Source organism: Danio rerio, chromosome 23 (genome assembly GCF_052040795.2).
Source record: "Danio rerio strain M-AB ecotype USA chromosome 23, GRCz13ab, whole genome shotgun sequence".
Lineage (NCBI taxonomy): Eukaryota > Metazoa > Chordata > Actinopteri > Cypriniformes > Danionidae > Danio > Danio rerio.
Genome location: NC_141043.1, coordinates 12,534,902 through 12,558,127, shown reverse-complemented (window position 1 = coordinate 12,558,127; position 23,226 = coordinate 12,534,902). Strand labels below are relative to the sequence as shown.

General features: G+C 34.4%; 1 protein-coding gene across 2 annotated transcripts in view; it reads left to right on the top strand.

The window, feature by feature from the left end:
* The window catches only part of phactr3a (phosphatase and actin regulator 3a), a 113,658-nt gene that overhangs the window by 59,661 nt on the left and 30,771 nt on the right, over positions 1 to 23,226 (top strand). For both annotated transcript variants that reach the window (XR_015522852.1, NM_001114411.1), the window contains 2 exon segments: positions 8,115 to 8,276; positions 14,029 to 14,184. Coding sequence is in view for 1 of the 2 variants with exons in the window: in NM_001114411.1 (NP_001107883.1) it covers positions 8,115 to 8,276; positions 14,029 to 14,184 (318 nt within the window). In the remaining variant the exon portion in view is untranslated.

The following is a 23,226-nucleotide window of genomic DNA, read 5'->3' as shown; positions in this document are numbered from 1 at the left end:
CACACACACACACACACACACACACACACACACACACACACACACACACACACACGGTGTTTGTGTGTGTGTGTGTGTGTGTGTATCATATTCACCATTATATCACCATAATTTTAAATATTTATACATAATCTCAACATGTTGTTAAGTAAAATCTATGACAAAAAACTTCTAATGAACACAAATGGCCTATAGTGATTGCTTCATAGACACTAGAAACCTCCATACAATCACTGTGACTCTTAAATCAGCGGTTTTGTCAGGCATTGACAGGTGTTTTTGAGATATTGGTATACTGTGGGCATGTGTGGCACACAGCCAGCATGCAGGCAGTGTGCTGTCCGCTGTGCTCCCTGTTCCTCCCTTGCTTATACTGCACACATATTCATTCAAATATGCTCCAGTATCGTGTTTCCTATTTTTTACTACTCAACATCTGCTAATATTGACTACATTTACATGTACATTTCCGACGCCAGAAGCTCGTCCACCAATTTGTGAAGCGGGCCCTGCTCTGGAGAAGAGGCCAGTGTGTGCGGGATATTATAATGCTGAAAGTCCGGGTCCTGATTGGCTGCTGAAGGTCTTTCTTCAGTGAGCGCTTCCGTATAGCAACAGACCCCCAAACCCCCTCCTTGTTTCCCCATCCTCCCTCTCCTAAAGACGGAAAGCAGCCCAAGTCTTATCCATGGTCGGTCGGCAGTGATAGCGGCCGGGCTTCACTGACCCGCTGTGACCGCTCTGCTCTTCAGGCTTGACCTGAATCCGTTCACACCTATTAATGTGCGTTTTGGTGGATGTAATAAAAGACAAAGCAGAGACATGTCCCAGTAACACTCAAAATGTCTACATTTTGTTCACTTTATTCTAGTAAACCAGTAATTTTATGCAGTTATTGGGTGCTTCCTTCCCGCAGAAAAGGCGATCATTTTGACAGGCTGAAATGTCGTCCTTTTATCAAATAAATTGACTGACAGCACATTAATGACTTGTTAGACACTAATAAATTCAGTCGCAGAATTTTATGCTGATTTATTAGCCAATAGTGGAGTATAGGAGTATATATTTTCACATATATATTACTCTGTAGTATGGAGCCAGATCAGTAATACATTTACAAAATACAATTTATAGATCCACAACAAAATTAACATACACAAAATCTAATTTGTAAATTCAAAATCTGATTTGAAAATACACAAATCTAATTCATAAATTCAAAACACAGTTCAATTCATAAATACACAAATCCAATTCATAAACTCAAAACACCATTCGAAAGTATGCTATCCAATTTGTAAATTCCAAACACTATTCATAAACACACAAATCTAATTTGTAAATTCAAAACACTTTTCGAAAATTCGCAAATTCAATTCGTAATTTCAAAACACGATTCATAAACACACAAATCTAATTTATAAATTCAAAACACTTTTTGAAAATTCAAAAATTCAATTCGTAATTTCAAAACACGATTCATAAACACACAAATCTAATTTATAAATTTAAAACACCATTCGAAAGTACACAAATCCAATTCATAAATTTAAAACAAGATTAAAAAAATACACAAATCTAATTTGTAAATTCAAAACATGATTTAAAAATACACAAATCCAGTTTGTAAATTCAAAACATGAATCAAGAATACAAAAATTCAATTCGTAAATTCAAAGCACGATTCATAAACACACAAATCTAATTTGCAAATTCAAAACACAATTCAAAGATATACAAGTCTAGTTCATTTGATGAAAACATAAATAAGTTTTACTGTTGAATTTAAAAATCGTGTTTACAAATTTACAAATTGGATTTTGTTTTACAAAAGCAATAAAAACATTTTTGTTCAATAAAAACAATAGTCATTATTCACATCAATTTGGTTCAAAATGGATATTTGTTTCTGCACACTTTTAAAAAATAAATAAAATAAACAAATATATAAAATGTTTTATATATATTTATTATGTATATGCATAAAAATATTGTGACTTTAATGTTAATATCTTAGAAAAAAGTCCAAATTGGGAGATTTTTTCTCAGTATTACGAGACAAAAAACATCAGAATTTGGAGATGGTAACATAAAATAACGAGTTAATGATTTAAAATTGTAAGATACAAACTCATTATTATTCTTTTTCGATTTAAATTGTGATCATTTTTAACCTTTCTTTCCATTCTTTTCTCTCTCTCATGGTTGTGAACCCTGCCGGATTATTACCTCACTCGTTCTGGTGGGTTTAGGTTCAGGTGTGGGGGAGGGGTTAGGATTTGGGGTGAAGTCTTGGATTAGGCAATCCAGCGACGTCAACAAGGGGGTAATAATTTGGCAGGGGGTCAAAACTAGACAACACCGGCACTCACTCGCTTGCTCGCTTGCTCGCTCACCCGCGCCCACACAACACTATTTCAGTAGCACAGCGTTGACTCATGGGCCCTGTGAATGGAGCTCTTCCTGCGTGTGAATTTTTAAAAGGATTAGGTCTAGCCAGCTGGAGGAAAGGGAGATGCTGCTGCTGCTGCTGTGGGTGTCGCACAGCCTTTGTGTGGGGAAATATGCCATTGTTCTTTCAGGATAAACCGCTGCTGAACTCTGTGTGTGTGTGTGTGTGTGTGTGTGTGTGTGTGTGTGTGTGTGTGTGTGTGTGTGTGTGTGTGTGTGTGTGTGTGTGTGTGTGTTTATGTGAGCAGATGTTGACGAAGATTATTTTATTCTATATAAGCGTGCACTGAAGATGTCTACCTATATAACCACCCAGAGATGCTTAGACATGTATTTTGAGGAAAAAGGGCAACAATTGGTGGTGTATTTTGAAAAGAAAGGTGACAACTGATGTGTGTGGAATGGGTCTCCTGTAGAGGAATATGTAAGGTCATTATTGTTTGGAGCTGCTGGAGAATGAGTTTATTTGTAAAACAATGTGTATGTAAAATACACATATGAAGTTGTAATTGTGAGAGGTTTTCAAGAGAATAAGTGACATTTTATGACAATAATGTACCATCATGCCATTGTATGTAAACACTCAGACAAGATTGAATCTACGGAGAGAGAACTCTGGTGTGAAAACAGGTGTTTGCATTGTAGGGGACAGGGCCCAGAATAACATGGACACTTAGAGATATACTAAACCCCTCAGTAAAGAGAAAACATCCAAACATGGTCAGAGTTACAACGAAATGTGGGGAGAGAAAATCAGTATAAATATTGTGAAGAACACAGACACTTTAGATTGTCCTGGAGTGAGACTAGGGATGGCTCTGCTTATGGACGTCTCTGCTTTTTTGAAAAAAAATATTTCAATAAAGTATATTCTTCTGATATTCAGAACATCCAGACTGAGTTTGAATATTTAAAAGAAAAACCAAAACCACTATAATGTGTTTGTAATTAGGCTCAAAAGTAAAAGAGTGTAACAGATCATTTTCATGGAAAGATAAGGGGAACTTTTTTATAAAAGATGGGGTCATTTGTAATCACTAGTTAAGAAGGAAATTATGTAATTCCTTATTAATTTTTTTTGACAAATTTGTATGCAAGCATATAAATAGCATCATGAAAGAAATATATTAACCAAATGTCACATCAACAACTCCAAACCTGATTTTAGTTTATTTAATCTTTGTTTAAATTTTACCTAAATGAGTTCAGATGCAAAAACCTTTAAGTGCCGTCTGAAATATCCATCACAAAAGAGCTTTATTCCAAATCTTCTTTGCTTATGTTGAGGTATTTTACTTTGACGATGATGGAAAGAACTTATCCTTTGCCATAAAAGTGAAATTACTGAACCTGCACATGCAGGAGCCTGATAAAAATGCTCATTTTTTTCAGACAGCATTTAGAGGTTTTTACATCTGAACTTATCATATTAGCTTTTGTTTTATACATGTTTTTATTTTACCAGTATAGTATAATAGTTTTTTTTTTTTTTTTTTGTATCATAGCTTTAGTTAATAAAATTAGTTTAATTTGACACTTATCTAGAGAAGTAATTATAAATGTTTTTGTAATGTGGGATTTAAAGCATGCCAATCTGTACTTAAAAACTGCCCAAAACTTCTCAAAAATAATTACAATTAATTAAATAAATGTAAGAACTACTGAATGTGCCCTAATAAATGAAATTAAATAATGTAAAACAATAATCTATTTCATGATCTGTAATATAAATTCCTGTAATATAAAATGTTAAAATATGAAATCCTATGCTGAAATTTAAAACAACAAAAAATAAGAATAAATTATAAAAGCACTTGAAGTACTTTTAAAATGAATATCGGTTGAATCAATATGGCTAAAAGAAATTATTAAAATAATTCGAATTAATTAAATTAATTTGAATTTAAAGGCAATGTTGTAGCATTTAAATTGCTTTTAAAATGAGTATTTAGATTCAGCGACAAAATAAAACAGTAGTGTCAAAATAAAAAAAATAAGTAAAATAAAATAAAATAAAAACATGGGTGAAAGTGTTCAATTAGCTTGAGCTGTATTTATAGCAACAGTGTTGAAATATAATAAAATAAAGTTAGCATTGTCGCCTCACAACAAGCCAGTTGGCATTTCTGTGTGGAATTTTCCTCCAGGTGCTCAGGTTTCCCCTACAATCTAAAGACATGTGGCACAGGTGAATTTAATAAATTAAATTAGCTTTAGTGTATGAGTGTGAATGAGAGAGTATGTTTCCCAGTACTGAGTTGCTGCTGGAAGAGCATACGCTGTGTAAAGCATGTGCAGGAATAGTTGGCGGTTTATTTTGCTGTGGCCACCCCTGATGAAAAAAGGAACTAAGCTGAAGGAAAATAATTGAATGAATGAATTTGACATATTTATCCAGAGAAGAAATTATAATTGTTTTTGTAATATGGTCTTTAAGGCATGCCGAACTGTACTTAAACAACTGAACCAAAAAAAAAAAAAAGAAGAATTTAATAGAATAAAAAACTACTAAATGTGTATTTAATATATGAAATTAAACAATATAAATTAATGAACTACTTCATGAACTTCAATTACAAAACAACATAAAATAAAAACAAATTATAAAAGCATTTAAGTATTTCTAAAATGAGTATCGGTCGAATCGATCAGGCCAAAATAAACTCGAAATAAATTCATTTAAATGTATAGACATAGTTACAGCATTTAAATTGCTTTTAAAATGAGTAATTAGATCCAGCGACAAAATAAACAACACAAGCTCAAGGATATTCGTTACCTTTTGATATTGTGGCTAATTCATATAAATCTCATTCGCACAATTTAGTGCGATTTGCTCATCTCCCAGAGACGGTTGGGTTTAGGGGCGGTGTTGCCACACCTCGTTTTTTAAATCATACATTTTTTGTACCACGGAACTCACACATTTGCTTGTGAGATCAGGCTGAAATAAAACAGTTGTGTAAAAATAAAAATAAAATACGTTAAAGTGTTTCATTTGCTTCAGCAAGTGCTGTATTTATAGCAATAGTGTTGAAATATAATAAAATAAAATACAATAAAATAAAAAATATGTATTAAAATATTTAAAGTCCCTTGTTGGACAATTGTAGGAAATACTGTTTTAATCCTGTCATACGGTGGTTGAGAGAGCTTAATGCAAGCAATTTAGGAAAGCACATGCTATTACAAAAAACACCAGTTTATAAAGAAATTATCTTCATCAATTGTACAGCAGACGTGTTGCAAATTGGTCAAAACACAAACAACTGAAGAAATGCGCAGCAAATTTGTCACAACACTTGCAAATATCCATGTATCACAACGGAAATGTTTTAAGGGGATTCAAAACCATTACGGACCCTGCTGAGATATGGATGTATTATTATGTCATGTAATCAGATATTAAAATAAACGAAAAACAACTTACCTTTCAAAGACCACCAATCACTTCACTGAGCAACAGTCACGGCATAATAATAAATCCATATCTCAGCAGGGTCCCTTATGGTTTTGGGTCCCCTTGAATCAATTTGCTGCGCCTCTCTTTAGTTGTTTGTGTGGTGACCAATTTGCTGTGTGTTTCTTCAGTTGTTTGTGTTGTAAGAATTTTCATCGTTTCTTAATTTGCTAGTGTTTTTGTAATACTAATATGTGTATATATATATATATATATATATATATATATATATATATATATATATATATATATATATATATATATAATTTAAATGAATTCCTTGCGAAAATGAACGAAATGAATGAATAAATGAACGAATGAATGAATGAATGAATGAATGAATGAATGAATGAGAAAAGATATATTTAAAAAATCAGTAGACTAGGCTTGATCATGCAAAACAATCAGAATTAGTGTCATAATAAAATACAATAAAACATTTATTTATTCATTCTCCTTCACCTTAGTCCCTTTTTTCATCAAAGGTCTCCACAGCGGAATCTACCGCTTACTTATCAAGCATGTGTTTTACACAGAGGATGCTAGCTGCAACCCAGTACTAGGAAACATCCATACATACTCACATTTTAATTTCTCCCTAGACTATATGACACGTAATAGGTAATTCCTCTTTGTTTAAAATAATCATTTAAGGATGTTGCATATTATTCGGTGATCTTAAGTAAAGGAAAGTGTTAAGTGTTTTAGCACATAAGAGCAAACAATAACATTTAGGCTATTTTGTTGCGCTCAGCAGCTATTCACTAATAAAGCTCTACTTTTAAAAATTTCATTTTTAAATTTTAAATTGTGCAGAACTGGATAACAGAAAAGAAGGTCGTTTCTGCTTTCTACGTTTCCCAAAAAAATGCATTATTTCATTATTATAATCTTATCTTATCCAAATGCTTTATAAATATAATTTCAAAACTCCTCCTTATTGTTTTTAGAAAATATCTAAAATCTTTTTTTTCAGAGGCCTTTGAAAAATTTATGTTATATATGATATATAACATATATGATATAAACATATTATATATAATGTTTGTTTTAAATTGGTTTATTTAATGTGTTTTTTATTATATCCAATGTTTGTAATTCTTTAAATGATTTCAATATAGCTTAGGCTATTTCATCAAGATATAACACTAATGTTTTGAGCCTACAAAAGTGGACATGTCATTTGTAAAGTTTATGTCTTACTGTTGTATTCATATTTTGTATTATCAAAGAAAGACATTATCACAAGAAAGAAAGAAAGAAAGAAAGAAGGAAAGAAAGAAAGAAAGACCCCTAGAGGTGTTTCATGGAGTAGCCTATTATAAAGTAAGCAGCTATATGTTTTCTTTCCCCTATTTATTTATTTATTTATTTGCTCGTTTGCTGCATGAACTTGTGTACGATAGGAAAACTAGTGTAATGACGGCATGCCATCTTTACCAGACTCGGGCAAAGTCCGCCTCTCCTTTTACCCCCCCACCCCCCCTCTTTGGCCCAAGGTATTCGATAAAAGGATTTCCGAAAAAAGGCCAGCCTCTGGCCCCGAGAAAGCCCCACTTTGGCCCGATCAGTCCCCGGAAGTTACAGTGGAAACGCGACTGGCCTTGGCTTGCCCTGGCTCACTCGCTTCAGGCGCGGTAGTATAAACGCAGCTATTCACATTCATACACTACGGCCAATTTAGCTTATTCAACCCACCTATAGGCTACTGCAAATTTTTGTACTGTTGGGAAAACCATAGCACCCAGAGGAATACCACGCAAATACTGGGAAAACATGCAAACTCCACACAGAAATGCCAACTGACACAGTCAGGACTGAAACCAGCGACCTTCTTGCTGTGAGGAAACAGTGGCACCGTGTCACCCAATAAAACAGTCATATAAAATAAACCATACCTACTAATATATTGAAGTATTTAAATTGCTCCTAAAACAGCTTGGGTCCATGTGCTCTTTAAAGTTCACCTAAATTCCTCCATATTGATGATTAATGTGTCACCATCTGTATTCTAATCTGCTTTGCGCAGTTGTAAATGAGCAGGATGGGCTTTCGGCAAATAAATCCACTGAAACATGGCCTCAATCAGATTAAATTCTCCTCTAAATGAAGCAGCCAGTTTCAGCCTCATGGACCTCACTAGATCTGTTTAATATTAGGAGTAAAGCACTGATGTTTCTTGTCTGTGCTGTGTTTTTCACAGATGTGATTGAGCAGCAGAAGGTGCTGCGCTCCAGCTGTTTAGTAAGTGGAGTCCACACTCCTCCCATCCGCCGCCACAGCAAACTGGCAACACTGGGACGCATCTTCAGGCCATGGAAATGGAGGAAAAAGAAAAACGAGAAGCTGAAACAGAGCTCTACAGGTAAGAAAATATGGTTGTTTTATAATTTGTTTAGTGCATTGAACTGAAAATGTGCTGCTTGTCCATGCAGATGAATCTGCAAAGATGTGTTTGAATTATTTTATCTAAAATGGCTTCATAGTGTTTAATATTGAAATAAAATGAAGATTCAAATTATCAATATAATAATTAAAGCAATAAAATGTGCATAAATAAATCAAAATTTTAATCGACAATTGAGGGACAAATAAATAGACATATTTAAATGTGTTTAATCAAAAGTTAAAAAAAATGTAATTGGACATTCCACACGTGGGAGCAACCAATCAAATTTTGCTTCAAGTCAAGCTAAACCCTCTCGCTTGTAAATGAAACGTGCACTGTCATTGGACAGAGAGAAACCATAGCTCATTTTAGCAGGAGTTTAAAGATCAGCAAAGAGACTCAAATGTCAGGTATTTATTAACTAGCTGATTACTGTAAAAGTAGTTCACATCTGGATTATCACTGTATAGAAAAGTTTTACAATTATGGGGGGGCATTACAGCGGTCAGGTGAGCTAAGTCAAAATCACGCGGTCTGATATACACACATACATCTACCCCAAACACATTGTTATTATATATATCATTATTGAATATCATTTTTAATAGTTTTAATTTAGTGTAAAAAATTGTTTAGTTTATAGATTAGTTATAGATTAGTTATAGTTTATAGATTGATTTTTAGGTTTTGGTGTTTACATTTTTAATTATTTAGACAAAACATGATAATTTTGAATGTCAACAAGTAATAGATTTTTGGCCGCAACATGATCTGATAAATGATCTAATAAATGGACATGCTGTTAGTGTCTCCATATAATTTAATATAAATGCTATTTGAAAAACTAAACCAGAGGAGAGTTTCAAGTCTCAGTGATTGGCTTTGTTTCTTTTGTTTGTCTCAAATCAAGTGACTGAAAGTGTGGTGGTGTTGTATACTGTCTGACAAAAGTCTTTTCATTGATCCCAGTTGTAAGAGCAACAAATAATAACTTGACTTTTAGTTAAGTGGCAGAAGGTAGATTTTTCTGATGAATCATCTGTTGAACTGCATCCCTATCATCACAAATACTGCAGAAGACCTATTGGAACCCACATGGACCCAAGATTCTCACAGAAATCAGTCAACTTTGGTGAAGGAAGAATTTAGGGGCGTGCGAGAGATCTGGATGGCAACATCAATAGCCCGGGGTGTCATGACATTTGTGCCGCCCGTTACGGTACAAACCACAGGAGAGGGCAAGTTCTTCAGCAGGATAGCGCTCCTCCCCATACTTCAGCCTCAACATCAAAGTTCCTAAAAGCAAAGAAGGTCAAGGTGCTCCAGAATTGGCCAGCCAAGTCATCAGGAATAAACATTATGGAGTTCTGGGGTAAGATCAAGAAGGAGGCATTAAAGGTGAATCCGAATAATCTTGATGCACTCTGAAAGTCCTGTCTGAACTCTTTCTTTGCCATTCTAAATGACTTTATTAAAAAGTCATTTGAGACATTGCAGAGATGTATGGATGCTGTCGTTTAAGCTCACACAAAATATTAATTATTTTTCACTGCACCATAACTTTATATTTTATACTGTACTTTATTTCTGACTATTTTTTGTCTAAGTAAAGTCAGACCTTACTGTCCTAATTAGATAATTAAAAATCAAGGCATAATCATATTTTGTTTTGGTAAAATAAGCATAATCTAGAGGCCTTTGACTTTTATATAAGCCTCTCCTGATACCAAATGAACAACTAGAAGTCAAGTTATTATTTGTTGTTCCTAAAACTTTGATAGGGGACAAGACTTTATCAGGTAGAGTATGTTTCTGAGTGAAATTAACCCCTAATTTGCACTTTAGTAAAATCTGCAGACATTTTGGGGTAAAAAAGAGATCCAAAAACAGAGCCCTGAGTGCCACTCCAGAAAACAGAGCTTTGCAGTATTTAAGTATTGTAAGAGAAACAAACTGCTGTTTGTCATTGAAGAACTGAACCAGAGGAGAGTTTCCAGTCTCAGTGATGCCATCGTCTAATAGACAGAATGCAATAAAAACTTGAAGTCCAGAAGGAGTTGAATATTAAGCACCGCTGATTCAGCAGAAAGGAGGTGGTCATTTATGACCCTGTGAAGAGCTGTCTCTGCTATGTAAAGGACAATATTCTGCTTGTGTAGAAGATAAGAAGCCTGCTGTGCCTTAAGTTGAGAGGCAACAGCTTTGTTCAGCAGTGGTTTGTGATCAGTCTGTAATTACGTAACTCGAAAAGACCTAGAGAAAGTTTCCTGAGAATTAAGGTGTCAGCAGCAATTTTTAGTTTTAATGAAACAGTTCCTAAGGCGAGAGATCTGTTAATCAAGCGTGAAATGAGTGAACCGATTACAGACAGCTTTAGAAACAGTTTAGTTACATAATGAGACAATATCATCATCCAATAGAGATTAGCAGAGAAAGTGATAGTAGATGCATGCAGAGAATGAGGGAGGATTGCTCGACTGATGATGGTGGTTAAAATTGGGAAATGAGTAGGAAATTAGTTAACACAATCCTGTGTCAAGAACAGCAAAGGTTTCATTCACTATTTTAATATAGTAAACAGTCAGTCATCACTACTTTGTTGTTGTTTTTTTAAAGATAGTTCATCTAAACAATGAAATCTCTGTCAGTTTATTCACCCTTGTGTTCTTCCCAATCTGTAAGACTTCCTTTCTTCTGTGGAACACAATACAGACACAATATTTGAAAGTATGTTTTTGTCCATACAATGAAAAATAACTTTTGTGTTACACAAAAGATGAAATTAGTGACTTTTAAAAGGGTTAGTTCATTAAAAATGAAAAATAGACTGTGATTTACTCACCCCAGAGAAATCCTAGTTGTGTATGACTTTCTTTTTTATTTATTTATTTATTTATTTATTTATTTATTTATTTAATTAATGTTTTATTTATACATTGTGAAACATGTAACATGTAACAATAAGCAAATACACTGAAGAGTATTATGAGCAAATAATAATAAAAAAACTAAATAAATAAATAATATTAAATAAAAAATAAAAATAAATAAATAGATAAATAAATAAATAATTAAAAAACAACAACACTAGTGCAGTCTTATATACAGAAAAAACAAGTCTACAATTAGTTGACCAGAAATAGTTTCCCGTAAAAGCTGGGCATTAGGGGGTGGGGACTCAATCAGAAGGAGCAGGGTCAAGCTAAAGAGTTTGGACATATTTGCGAAGGGGTTCCCACAATTTAATAAAAAATAGTGCTAGTTCGATGAAGAGAGTACCTAATTTTTTTCTAATTTCATAAAATAAAGAACGTTTCTTATCCAACAAGTGTGAGAAGGAGGGTGAGGGCTCTTCCAGTTCAGAAGAGTTAATCGCCTAGCCAGAAGGGTTAAGAAGGCTACAAAGTCTATGACTTTCTTTTTTTTAGACAACCGATAATGTATCATGTGTAAACGTTATTTTGGTTGTACTGCAAAATATGTAAATTCCTTCACAAAAAATAAACTTTATTATGGCCTATTTCCACTGAGTGCTGTGGTTCGATACAGTAAAGCAGGGGTCACCAATCTGGATCCTTGAGGTATCTCTGCAGATTTAGCTCCAACTTGCCATAACACTCCTTTCTGGAAGTGTCAAGTATACTAAGAACTTGATTAGGACTTAAGGACTTGAGGACACAGATCCTCCAGGAACAATTTTTGTGACTCCTGCAGTAAAGTATGGTATGCATTTAGTTCTGTTTCCACTGTCAAATTTACTTAAAACAGTGAACTTTACTGCACTGCTTTTTTGGTACTATTTCATAATGTTGTGTTTCTAAAAGGATGGAGCTAGACTCACTGCTAAAAGTTGATTGGTTTAATCAAAATCTTTGCTTGCACATGCAAAAGCCCAGGGGAATGACAACAGAGAAGCACCATTTTTAAATACACAGCTAAAACACAACACCATAATAATAAAAGGATGGAGCGCAGTAATGAAACATGGTCAACCTGAGCTCAAACAAAGCTTGTGGCAAACAGCCACATGCCAAAAAGCAAAAAACTGGATCTTCTGTACAGTATGTTTACAAGTCCATTCACATTGCTTCTGAACATGTGGAAATCACAAAAGACATCACTCTAGGGCAGGGGTGTCAAACTCAATTCCTGGAGGGCCGAATCCCTGCACAGTTTAGTTCCAACCCTGCTTCAACACACTTAGCTGTAGGTTTCAAACAAGCCTGAAGGACTCAATTAGTTTGATCAGGTGTGTTTAATTAGGGTTGGAACTAAACTGTGCAGAGCTGCGGCCCTTTTGGAACTGAGTTTGACACCTGTGCTCTGGGGTCACTCTATTTGTGTGTTCTGGTTGCTCTTCTGCAGTTGAAATAATGAATATGATTTGCAAAAACTGTGGTGGAAACCAGAGCACTCGGAGGAAACCCACGCGAACGCAGGGAGAGCATGCAAACTCCACACAAAAACGCCAACTGACCCAGCCGAGGCTCGAACCAGTGACCTTCTGTGCCACTGCGTCACCCTAAAAAGGGATTTTATATTTGAAAATTCTTATACAGTGGGGGTTATAAATATTAAACACGTCAGATTTCAGTTGCAACCCATATCAAACACACCTGCCTGTAATTATCAAGTGCTGTTCAGGTCATAATTAATTGGTTCAGGTGTTTGCTCAGGGTTGAAGCTATACTTTGCAGGAAGGTCGATCTCCAGGAACTGGGTTGAGCACCACTATTCTAGGGCTTAGTGGCCACATATGTGGACAGCACATTTAAGCTTTTAAGTGGCTATTTATAATACTTTAAAAGCTTTATATTTTGTTACAGACATATAGTTTCATACAGCAACTGTTGTGCAGCATACAAAATGTCCCAAACACTATTTTTACAAGTCCAAAATGGTCAAAAAATTTAGTTTTTTCTCCCTGATAGTCAAAACATGTTAAAAAAAAATTCTATGTTAAATATGCATAACGAAACAGTCAGGTAAAAGCTTTTTATTTAAATTCGGACCACAAGTCCACATATATAGACATAATTTTTTTTTCTACATATCAAAAGATGATAATTAGGTTTTATTCTAATTAGGTACCAATAAGCCCAAATACCAAAGAGAAATAAAAAATGTATGTAAAAAACACCTTGGGCCTAAAGAGGTTTAATAAATTTTAGTAGTTCAGTACTTTCTCCTTCTGTCTCTTCATTGTTTTTCCACAGAACTCATTTTTTAGATTTTTTTATAATGTTTGTATCGTTTGGGTTTTACTAAAATTTGGTTCAATTCAATGTCAATAGGTCCTTCAGAAATATTATTATTTCCAGGAAAAAAACATGGTGTGTTCAATACTTATTTCCCTCGCTATATATAACCTCTAAATATTAAGTCTTCACCCTGGCTCAGCTCTCTGGGATGTTTTGGAAGTTAACAAACAGAAACTAAGAGCCAGAGGTGTGCCATCAGCACAGTATATAGCCCTTCACTTCCTAGCACCCCTATGGAGATCTCAAATATCATCCCCAAATGAGCAATCTCAAAGTCAAACTCACAAACACCTTCCCACTTCACACTAGCCGGGGAACAGCGCAGATGGAGCTACATGATTGTGTGTGAATAAAACTGCTTCTGTGTATGTACTGTATATGTTGTGTAAGTTATGTCGATGACTGTTTGTGAGCTAAGCAATCCAGTGCAAGCTTTAATGTATAAAGAACTGTTGGTCTGTGTGCAGATGTGGCCTTGGCCTGTGGACTTCACTCTCCAGACCCCAGCGGCCCCATCCAGGGACTCTCCAATTCTGAGATCCGGCTGCCCGGCTCTCAGGGGCCCATCCTCAGCATCAGTAGCATGGAGTACCTCAGCTCAGAGCAAGACAATCTCCCTTGCAGTGAGTGCACTTCATCAAACAGATATATACAGTTTATACAGTTCTGTTTAAAGGAGACAAAATTTATTTCAACACATTTCTAAACATAATAGTTTTAATAGCTACTTTCTAATAACTGATTTCTTTTGTCTTTGCCGTGATGACAGTACAGTACATACTAGAGCTGCACAATACTGGAAAAATCGGATAATGCAATATTTTATTTTGCTGCGATTTATATTGCGTTATGAAAACAATTTTGGCAGATGTCTTGAATTAGAATTCAATTGCTATTTGGAATGAAATCATCAACTTTGATTGGTATAATCTTGTAGAGGGGCGAATCAAAGAAATTGCAATCACAAGCATTAGATAGAGCAGAGATACTGTAAAGGTGAAATAAGTAGTCAGAAATTCAAGTAAACTAATATGATACAATATGATGTTATCATATTTTGCTCCTGATAATAATCGATCACCATATCAGCAGTATATAAAACCATCCGCAATTTATCATGATATTTGTAAATGAAGGGGGAAAATTCATCAAAACGTTATAAGATGTATTTCTTTCATTAACAGCACTTTTATATATTATGTAAAAATGAAACATTGATATGTGCTCAATCCACTATTACGAGAAGTGTCACCGTATGCACTGCTGCCTAAACAGTACAAGGCTGATGAATTAATTCAGATCTTTTGTACCTTTAAATAAATATCAAGACTTGGCTACATTGATAATGTATCACAGGGTGGCAGGCCCGGATTGGCTAATCGGGAGGACCGGGAGAATTCCCGGTGGGCCGGTCCGTTTTTTGGCCGCGAGGGCCGGTGTCTCTAGCTCCAGAATCTGTTGCTCTCAGCAGTCACACTTTTTAAATTAATTTATTTACTTGCTTGACTACAGTCTTCTTATTTATTACTTTACCCATCTTTCATATACAACTGTTGTGGTCTAGTGGTTAGCACGTTAGATTCCGACGCCGCCGGCCGGGCTTGATTCTTGTCTGAGTATGTTTTTTTTTTTTTATTATAGTTTTATTGTTAAGACATATAATACTGTTAGGGTTTTTGAACATTTAAAGTTTTAAAGCAGCTGTTTTCTCAAAAAAAAAAAAAAGACGTGATAGTGTAATTAGAAACTGAATTGGAAATGACCTTATTTTAATATAGTCAGTCGTGAACTGAGGTGGGCCGGTCTAAGGCTTGAAACTCCAGGGCTGAAAAAGAGTCCCACTCCGGCCCTGCAGGGTGGAATAGGGTATATGCAGAAGTGTGCAGAAGGACTTTTAATTTTTCAGTAACCTGCGTCAAGCGATTCGGGCTGACTGTATGCCGTTAAAAAATCAGTGTGTTTAAGGTCTGTTTTCTTTAAAAATCTATGATCTTCATTGCCTGATTGATGTACGATATAAAGTGGGTCTAAGACTGTACACGAAGCACTGCATTAAATTACATTTTACATGCTATGTCTTTAGAACGTTAACATTTATTTTACCCCAGAATATTCAATGAAGTTTCTGCGCTAGCCTGCTAATCCTGATGGACACGTACGTGTAAACGGCTTTTCATCTCATTTTACGCTTGAACAACTACGTTAATGCTTAAGTCTATTTAACTTATTGTATTTTAATTACATTACAACATCGTTGCTGTAAAAGGAACACATTGCAGATGCTGCAATGTGACTATTGTGAATTGCGATATTGAAGCTAAAATGATATATTCTGCCGCCCTAGTACATGCCGACATCAGACACCCTACTGAGCAATTACAGGCCAAACTTTCATTGGCAAAATCATTGAAAAATTAGTTTTTAATCAGGTTAACAAGTTCTTAAACTTCAAGGGGTGTTTAGACAATTTTCGATCTGGTTTCAGACCACATCACAGTACAGAGAGCTTTCTTATAAACAGAGTTGTATAAAGTACTAGAGACCCATACTTAAGTAAAAGTACAAGTGCTTTATCAAAAATTGACTTGAGTAGAAGTAGAAGCACCATACTTAAGTACTTTAAGCACCATACTTAAGTGGAAGTACAAAAGTATTCAACATTTTTTGGACTTAAGTATTGCAAGTAGTTTATTTCAAAATTTACTACTCAAGTACTGAAAGTAACAGTACAAGTATTGTGTAATGTAGTTATTAAAGAAAGCATTCAAAATACACTAATTGTTTTGTTTATTTTAAATATTTTTTTTGGGGTACTTGATTAAGCAGAACGAAAAGAAACATGGCTTATGATACTGTTTTTCTCTGTAAATAGTTTCTATGGTACAAGAGCTCACATCGTCAGGCCCTTTTACCAGAAAATGCCTTCACTGATGAGATAATTCAGCATGTTCACTCACATACATACTCTCTCTCTCTCTCTCTCTCTCTCTCTCTCCCACACACACACACACACACACACACACACACACACACACACACACACACACACACACACACACACACTGCCCTGCACACACCTAAATGTACACTCTCTCCCCACTCTCACACATTCATACACTCTCACACACACAGTTCTCTCTCTATCTCTCTCTCTCACACACACATTTTTGTGAATTGTGGGGACATTACATAGGTTGCAATTGTTTTTACACTCTCTCTTACACACACACACACACACACACACACACACACACACACACACACACACACACACACACACACACACACACACACACGCACGCACAGGTACAATCACACTGTTAAAACAACACTCTTACTCACACATAATTCACTCTTACTCACACACACACAAAGACACACTCACACTTTGGGAGTTTTGAAGTTTGATTGGTTAATACCACAATAAACAGGAGTTCTGTCTTCTGGAAGCACTCGTGAAACTAAACTAAACAAGCAAACTAAATCCTGCTTCACAAATTCACTTGATTTTGATTTTATTGTAAAAAAACAGGAAAATGTGTATATATTACTGTGTTAAATGAAAATCTGAACTATTTTATGGCTTATGGCTATGATTTAGTAATAATTGTTATTTATTTTTATCATGTTTTTAATGAAATTGGTCTTACAGTTCATATTTTCTGTAGTTTATTTATTAATTCTGGTACTTTTACCATAAACCAACATCTCAACCATTTGGTAGAGGCTGATATTTTAGAAATAATGTGATGTGTTGAATAAAAATGCACTGATTGTGTTACCTAGCGACATTAGGAGTTAAGAAATGCAATCAAAAAAATTTCTATTGCTTTTGTCTTGGTGTGACAGTTAAAGGGTTTTTTGTAATAAAATTTTGTCCTTTAATACAGCAGTCAGATATACGAACTGTGCCCTTAATTTGACCTGCTCAAAGAAAACACTCTTTCTGGATGTATCAAACAAAAATCATGCACAGAAGACAGCACAAGCATTTACAGCTAATAAACTCATGTCAATATCATCCCGCCTGCTTTTTGAGCGCTGACAGGCGGGTCTTACACGGCTATGATTGGTTATTGTCCTCAACAGAAAGGGCTTTAGAAATATAAGCGCTGTTCACCCATGGCGGGAAGAATACGCGATTATCACAGGTAATAGACACAGTGGAGAAAACTTAATTGCACATGAGGCACGCTCATGTCTGGATCCACAGCTTTAACAGCTAAGAAGAGAGGAAAAGTTACCTTACAAACTGGCCAGCGGGTCAAATGCCCAAAGTGAGAGAGCGAGAGATAGGCAGAGGTGAAGTTTTACAACATTTCTCCCTAACAGTAAACTAGCAGCTGGTATGCTGTGCCGCCTCGCCCTCGCGCCTCCGTCCTTCGCCATAGTATTGCGACATCGCGCATAGGAGATAAATGACGTCATCACGTAATAACCGGTTATGACCTATTACTAAACTGATATCAATCATTTTGACACCCCTAGTAACGAGTAACGATGCAGCACATAAAAAATATATCGGAGTAAAAGTATTAAACTCATGGAAAATATGTACTTAAGTAAAAGTGGAAGTAGGAGAAAAAAATAATACTCCAGTAAAGTACAGATACTGCCTTTTAGTACTTAAGTACAGTAGTGAAGTAGTTCTACTTCGTTACTATACATCTCTGCTTATAAAGATAATCAATGACATCCGCCTAAATACAGATTCAGGCAAACTAACAGTGCTGGTACTGCTCGATCTCAGTGCTGCATTTGACACTGTCGATAACAGCATACTTCTGGATAGGCTGGAAAACTGGGTTGGGCTGTCTGGCATGGTCCTCAAATGGTTCCGATCTTACATTGAAGGGAGAGGTTACTATGTCAGTATAGGTTACCATACAGTAGGTCTAGGTGGACACCCATGACATGTGGAGTCCCACAAGGCTCGATTCTGGCACCTCTGCTGTTCAACCTTTATATGCTTCCTCTGAGCCAAATAATAAGAAAGAACCAAATTTCCTACCACAGCTATGCTGATTACATTCTATCTACTTAGCCTTATTGCCTAATAACTAAAGCCCCATTGACACCCTCTGCAAATGCATTGATGAAATTAACAATTGGATGTGCCGAAACTTTCTTCAGTTAAACAAAGAGTAAACTGAAGTCATTGCTTTTGGGAATAGAGATGAGGTTCTCAAGATGAATGCATACCTTGGCTCTAAGGGTCAAACAGCAAAAAATAAGGTCAATCTTGCTGTGATTATGGAGTCAGATCTGAGTTTCAATAGTCATGTCCAAGTAAATCAGTATACTATCATCTTAAAAACATTGCAAGAATTTGATGCTTTGTTACCAATGAGGATTTATAGAAACTTGTTCATGCTTTCATCAGCTGCAGGGTGGATTACTGTAAGGACCTCCTCACTGGTCTTCTCAAAAAGACAGTCTGACAGTTACAGCTCATCCAGAATGCTGCAGCCAGGATTCTGACCAGAACCAGTAAATCAGAGCACATCACACCTGTCCTTGGGTCTTTACACTGGCTCCCAGTTACATTCAGAATAGATTGCTAAGTATTACTACTTGTCTATAAATCACTAAATGGCCTAGGAGCTCAATACATTACAGATATGCTCACTGAATACAAACCTAATAGATCACTAAGATCTTTAGGATCAAATAAACTAGAAGTTTTAAGAGTTCAGTCAAAGCAGGGTGGATCGGCTTTCAGCCACTATTCCCCTCACTACTGGAATCAGCTTTCAGAAATTATCAGATGTGCTCCAACATTAGGCACATTCAAATTAAGACTGAAAACACGTCTGTTTAGCTGTGCCTTTACTGAATGAGCACTGTGCTACGTCCGACAGATCACACTATCATGTCTTTCTTTTCTTTTTTTATTCTTTTATAACCTGTTTTAACACATTTTATTCTGTTTTTAATCATTTTATCTTTGTCTTTTTATTCTTGTTTATATAAAGCACTTTGAAATGCCACCGTGTATAAAATGTGCTATATAAATAAACTTGCCTTGTCTTACACAATGTTTTACTTGATAATTTTTAAGATACTAGTATTCAGACTTATGTGCCATTTAAAGGCCTATTAATAAACTAGAGGCTTCATTTAAAGGCATATTAGGTTAAATAGGCAAGTCATTGTAAAACAATGGTTTGTTCTATAACCAATTGTTATTTATTTATTTATTTATTTATTTATTTAAAAAAATAAGACTTTCTCCAGTAGAAAAAAAATCTCTCTATTAAATAACACCTGACAAATGTTTAAAAAAGAATAAATATTTCACAGTAGGTTAATAACTTATCCCTCAACTCTGCATATACAGTTGAAGTCAGAATTACTTGCAACCCTTTGATTTTTAAAAAAATATATATTTTTTAAAAAAATTCCCAAATGATGTTTAACAGAGCAAGGAAATTTTCACAGTATGTCTGATAATATTTTTTCTTCTGGAGAAAGTCTTATTTGTTTTATTTTGGCTTAAATAAAAGCAGTTAAAAACATTTATATATATATATATATATATTATATGAATATTATTACCCCCTTTAAGCTGTATTTTTTTTTCTATAGTCCGCAGAACAAACCATCATTATACATTAACTTGCCTAATTACCATAACCTGCCTAGTTAACCTAATTAACCTACTTAAGCCTTTAAATGTCACTTTAAGCTGAATAAAAGTGTTTTGAAAAATATCTAGTAAAATATTATTTACTGTCATCATGGCAAAGATAAAATAAATCAGTTATTAGAAAAGAGTTATTAAAACTATTATGTTTAGAAATGTGTTAAAAAAAAAACACTTCTCTCCGTTAAACAGAAATAAACAGAAAGGTAAAAAAAAAATCCAGGGGGGCTAAAAATTCAGGAAGCTAATAATTCAGGGGGGCTAATAATTCTTACTTCAACTGTATGTAGATATATCCAGATTATCCAATGCGTGTGTGTATTTTTAGCATTGCAATTTATTTTATTCTTTTTTTTTTAAAACATTTTTTATTAATATATATTATATAAAACAAAACCCGAGATCCACCCAACAAAAAATTCAAATAAAATAAAAATTACTGCAATAATAGGTACAATATCAGGATTAAAAACATATCTCATACAGTCTTTCTCATATTTAACCAAATGTGTACAGTTTTCTTACTGGCGCCATTTATTTCGACTGTAGTTTATTTCAAACTAATAATGTCCAGTAGATAGAGCTTAGTAATTGTGCTATTAGGTAACATTAAATAACAAGAAAAAAAAATGTTTGGGCTGAGAGTAGAGGTGCGTTAAATTAATCATATTTAAAGTTTAACAAAAATATTTGTAATAAATACTATATTTAGTCATATAATCCTCAAATGCTGTATTACAGTTTTTACCAATTGTTTACACACATTTTCTGAAAGCATGTCTCATATTGTCAGAACTTTACACACAAATCACAAAACATACACACATTGGGCGAAACCCTTCAATTCTTCTGCAAAATGAAACTCAACATTCAAAACAATGTGATTTTTTTCTCAAAATGGTATTTTGTTTTCAAATGACACACACAAACCAGCACATGAATATACAATTAGAAGAACAGTTGAACACTGATGTGCTAAATGTAAAACACAATGACCACTTCTTCTCCATTCATCATGACTTACTGTAAGCTTTTTTGTTCAATGTTACACTCACTACAGACGGTATAGGCCTACAGAAGTGCATTGTAAAATATTTCAGAAAATAGTTTTTATACAAAACACACAAATACCAAATATGTTTTACTTTATTTTTACCCCTCAAAAAAGCGTACACAGCGTTACAGTTTTTCTCAGTTGTTTACACACAGTTACTTGTACTTCAGACACAATGAACACAACATGTAACTGACGCACCAACCCCCTGAATCAATTCTGCTAAACTACAAGCACAATTTCTGCTTTACACTCAATTTGCAGGTTTAAGTCAAACTTTTTCAAAGCACTAAGCACAATTATCTGCATTTTGCACAATTTTCATGCAGAAAATCTCTTGTTTTCACAAGAAACACACTGTCTTTCAGAATTGTAAAGTCAGTTGTCCTTCTTTACATACTAACCCATCACTAAGGTAAACACCTGTCACACAGAATTGCAATTTAGAAATCAGAGCTCGTCTGGTTCATAACTGGTTCACTGCCCACCCATGTTTTTAGTTGTTTATCTCCCTCCATATTGTCCATTCCTCAATCCTATTGAGAATTTTTTTTCTGCTTGGAGATGAAAAGTGTATGACCGAAATCCACACACACGTACCCCTTCTCCAAGCTATAGGAGTTGATGCTTTTCATGGCTGGATTCGACATGCAAGGTGACATTTACCCCACTACTTGGCCAGACTAAAACAGAAAAGAGGATGCAGTATAGCTGGTTTTTATTTTATTTTATTTATTTATTACTGTAACTGTTTTCTGTAAGTCCTTCTGTTGATGGTATATGTAGACCATGTTATGTGCAACTTTGTGTTGGTTGGGATGAACGCTGTGCACACTGTTTTTGTTGGGAAAAGCAGTAAAATATATTTGGTTTTTGAGTGTTTTGTATAAAAACAATATTCTGAAATATTTTACAATGCACTTCTGTATGTATGTCTGTAGTAAGTGTAACACTGAACAAAAAAGGCTCACAGTAAGTCATGATGAATGGAGAAGAAGTGGTCATAGTGTTTTACATTAAGCACATCAGTGTTCAACTGTTCTTATAAATGTCTATTTATGTGATGGTTTGTGTGTGTCATTTGAAAACAAAATACCATTTTGAGAAGAAATCACATTGTTTTGAACATAAAGTTTCATTTTGCAAAAGAGTTTTGCACAATGTGTGTGTGTTTTGTGATTTGTGTGTAGAGTTCTGAAAATATGAGACATGCTTTCAGAAAATGTGTGTAAACAATTGGTAAAAACTGTAATAAAGGGACTAAGCGAAAAAGAAAATAAATAAATGAACTTGAAATGAATATTATTAGCAATAAAAACATAAACAACAACAATAATAACAATATTTGTATATTATATAATTTTCAATTATCAATTATTCAAAATCATTTATTGTAATAATTGTTTGCATTGCCTTGATTAATATAATACAGACTATATTATTTATTTATCATTGAGTCTGGTTAAAAAATGATTATTTAATTTAGTTATATATAATTATGTATAATTTATTGTCTAAAACAATGGTATAGGAAAGGCAAAATTGTTAGTCCAAGGCACAAAATTACAAAAATAATGTTTGGAAATGTAAAGTCCAAGGCATTGTGAGAAAAAGTGAAAACATGATTTAAAAAGTCTTTATCAACATGGCCATTCCATAAAAAAAAATAAAAAAAAAAAACCTTTCAAAAACTTTTTATCTTCATGAATGCCTGACTTGAAGAGCATTGACATTTTAATTACCCCTGAAGCACTAATTTTTCAAATGTTAAAGTGTTATAGAAACAATTTCTTAGCAGTGGCAAAACTTTAAAGGCGTAACTATTTGCTTCACTGAACATTGACAGATAGCATGGGAGTGCTATTTTATAAAATTTATTGTTTATTTAATTATTTATTCATTCATTTATTCATTCATTTTCCTTTCAGCTTAGTCCCTTTATTATTCTGGGGTCACCAAAGTGGA